This window comes from Rutidosis leptorrhynchoides, chromosome 2 (assembly GCF_046630445.1).
Source record: "Rutidosis leptorrhynchoides isolate AG116_Rl617_1_P2 chromosome 2, CSIRO_AGI_Rlap_v1, whole genome shotgun sequence".
Classification (NCBI taxonomy): domain Eukaryota; kingdom Viridiplantae; phylum Streptophyta; class Magnoliopsida; order Asterales; family Asteraceae; genus Rutidosis; species Rutidosis leptorrhynchoides.
This window is the reverse complement of record NC_092334.1, coordinates 570,362,805-570,365,514: the sequence shown is the minus strand read 5'-3', so window position 1 is coordinate 570,365,514 and position 2,710 is coordinate 570,362,805. Positions and strand designations below refer to the sequence as shown.

Sequence of the window (2,710 nt, the reverse complement as noted above, 5' to 3'; positions counted from 1 at the left end):
GATGGTCTGAATCATTATATTGAAATATGGCTTGAGCATCATACCCTTCTTCTCCTTCTATATCTTCATCGTCTATTTCAATCATATGTGTAAATTTGGTTTCATCCCACATTTGTGGTTTCTGCTCCATTTTTCAGTGCAGTTGTAACATTCACCTTTGGCATATTTTTGTGCCTTTTCAGCATCAGTCAAGTGCTTAACTATTCTTGACAATCTTGTTACTGTGGATTTGTAATTGTGATACTCAATCTGCTTGGAGGGAACAGGTGCAGACAAAATACCATTGTTTCTGTTCCAAGAATTATAACCACTCTTATCAATATCATTGAGTCTATCTTCATACATCTTAGCCAACCCGATTGCATGACTCAAAGAAAATGGAGTCTTGGATTTAACTTCTCGTTTAATCTCAGGCCTTTTGTGAAACAACTTTCCAATGTCTTATCAGATAATTCTCTAGTCTTTCAACACAATGTTTGGAACTCCACTTGATAATCACTGACGGAGCCTCTTTGAACCAATCTTGTTACCTTTTCTACTGGATCTTCATAAGTAGAACGTCCGAATTGCACTTCTAATGCAATAACAAAATCTAACCATGAATGCAATTATTTAGTCATCTCCATCCATTGGAACCAACTATTTGCTAAAACATCTAGATGCATAGAAGCATACAGTAACTTCTCTGTCCATCTACTACTTTGTGAAACTCACAGAACTTTTCTGCTTTATATAACCATTCCATGGGATCGTTTTCACCACTGAATCGAGGAAAATAAATCGTCAGCTTTTTTTATTGTAAAATTGAATCATGTGATTGAAATGGATATGTGAACTGTGGTGGTGTAGTGTTTGTGTTTTGTTGATTTTGTGATGCTAACGCAATCACGGGTTGTAAAGCTTGGATAATTCGATTCATCGATCTAGCACATCGTTTTGATTTGAGGATGATTCCGCCATTGTTAAGAACAATGAAATGTTAGCCGTTTATGTTGTTGGGCCTGCGTGCCCTTCTAGTTATTGTGATGGGCCTGTGTGCCCATGGTAGTCTAGGTTTATTCCCTTTATATTGCATTGTACGTACACTATTGAGATCAATCAGAATCACAAATCAAGGGACTTAACATGGTATCAGATGCCATCCCAAAATACTCTCCTCTTTCCTAACTAACCTTCTCCTACCCTAATTCTAGCCCTAGCCGCTGCTTCTGCTATTTTTTTTCCATCGCCATTTTTGTTTTTTTTTCTATGGCTCCAAACAACAACAACAAATATGATAAAATCTATACCGTTACCTCGGTTACTCATCTTATACCCATCAAACTCGACCTAGCCGAACTGAACTATACTCATTGGAGTACTCTTTTCACAACTCACTGTGCTGGTTTTGACGTGCTTAAGTTCATCGATGGCACATCCACAAGCGAAGAACAAGCCAGTGAGGAATGGTCTAAGGCAGATTCGGTGGTTCGCTCTTGGATTTTTCTCACCATCTCCGAACCATTGTTGGAACGCCTGCTCAACTCTCAACCGAAGACGGCACATGAGGCCTGGGAATTTCTAGCCAAAGTCTTCCAGGATAATAAACGTGCAAAAATCGTTGAACTCACTGCCGAACTCAAAGCCCTCGACATTAGAAATCAGACCGTAGAGGAATACTTTCGCAAACTTGATTCCCTTGCTGCTCTTCTATGAAATCTGGGTTCCAAGATTGAAGAAGATGATCTTGTCACCTATGCTATTAATGGATTAAATTACAAATTTCCTCACGCCTCTCATATTATCATTCATAGCAATCCTTTTCCGAATTTAGAAACTGTTCGATCCATGATAGCCTTGGAAGAGATGCAATTAAATCGGAAAACGCGTGAACCCATCAACAACAACGCTACACCATCAAGTCCTACTGTTCTTCTTGGTCACACACCGGCTGGAAACTCTAGCTCAACACCATCAGCCACTAATACTCAGTCACAAGTTTGCAGAGGGTTCACTCGTGGGTATTGTCGATTTGGTGAACACTGTCGTTATTTGCACCAGGGTGCTATTCGGTCTCCCAATAATCACTCACATCAGGGTAACAATCTCAATTGGACTGCAGGTAATTCTCACGCTCCTGTCAATCGGACTAGTGGAAACTCTCAAGCCCAATTGTTATAAATTATTGAAGCCCAGCAACAAATCATCAATAATTTTAGTTTGGGTCAGCGAGCTAGTCCAGCCCACCTATCGAATGCATTCAGACCCGCTGCCCAGCAGCCTGTTTCGGCCCAACATCTGCACAATGCCCCTCATTTTTATTCTGGGCAGTCCACTCCCCAGGCCCACATGGCACAACCTAGTTTACTTGGGCCCTATTCACCTCAGCCCGCATTTAATGGATCACAGGCTTCCATTGGGATTGTTCCTCCTGGTTTCACCAGTCCACCACCTCAGGGTCAGGAGACTATAATTCCACACGCGTTTAGCACTACCACTCTTCCGGATTACAGTAACGCAGGTTGGACTATGGATACTGGTGCGTCCACTCATCTCACATCTATCGTTAATAATTTAAGTACTGTTTTTAACTATTGCATGTATCCCTCGGTTTCCGTTGGTGACGGGAATCCAATTCCCGTAACCAACACTGGCCATAGCGTTTTGCCAAATGTTAACCGCCCACTTCACTTATCTAATGTACTCGTTACACCTAACATTGTTAAAAACC

General features: G+C 41.3%; 1 protein-coding gene across 1 annotated transcript; it reads left to right on the top strand.

Annotated features, from left to right (window-relative positions):
* The first annotated feature begins 1,248 nt into the window (after positions 1-1,248).
* LOC139889812 (uncharacterized) lies at positions 1,249-1,695 on the top strand. The gene has a single exon (XM_071872736.1). It carries the CDS (start codon positions 1,249-1,251, stop codon positions 1,693-1,695), a length of 447 nt encoding a protein of 148 aa, XP_071728837.1.
* Positions 1,696-2,710: the final 1,015 nt, after the last annotated feature.

Bases quoted from the DNA above. Each gene is read 5' to 3' on its own strand.
- LOC139889812 (XM_071872736.1), top strand. From the start codon at position 1,249: ATGGCTCCAAACAACAACAACAAATATGATAAAATCTATACCGTTACC.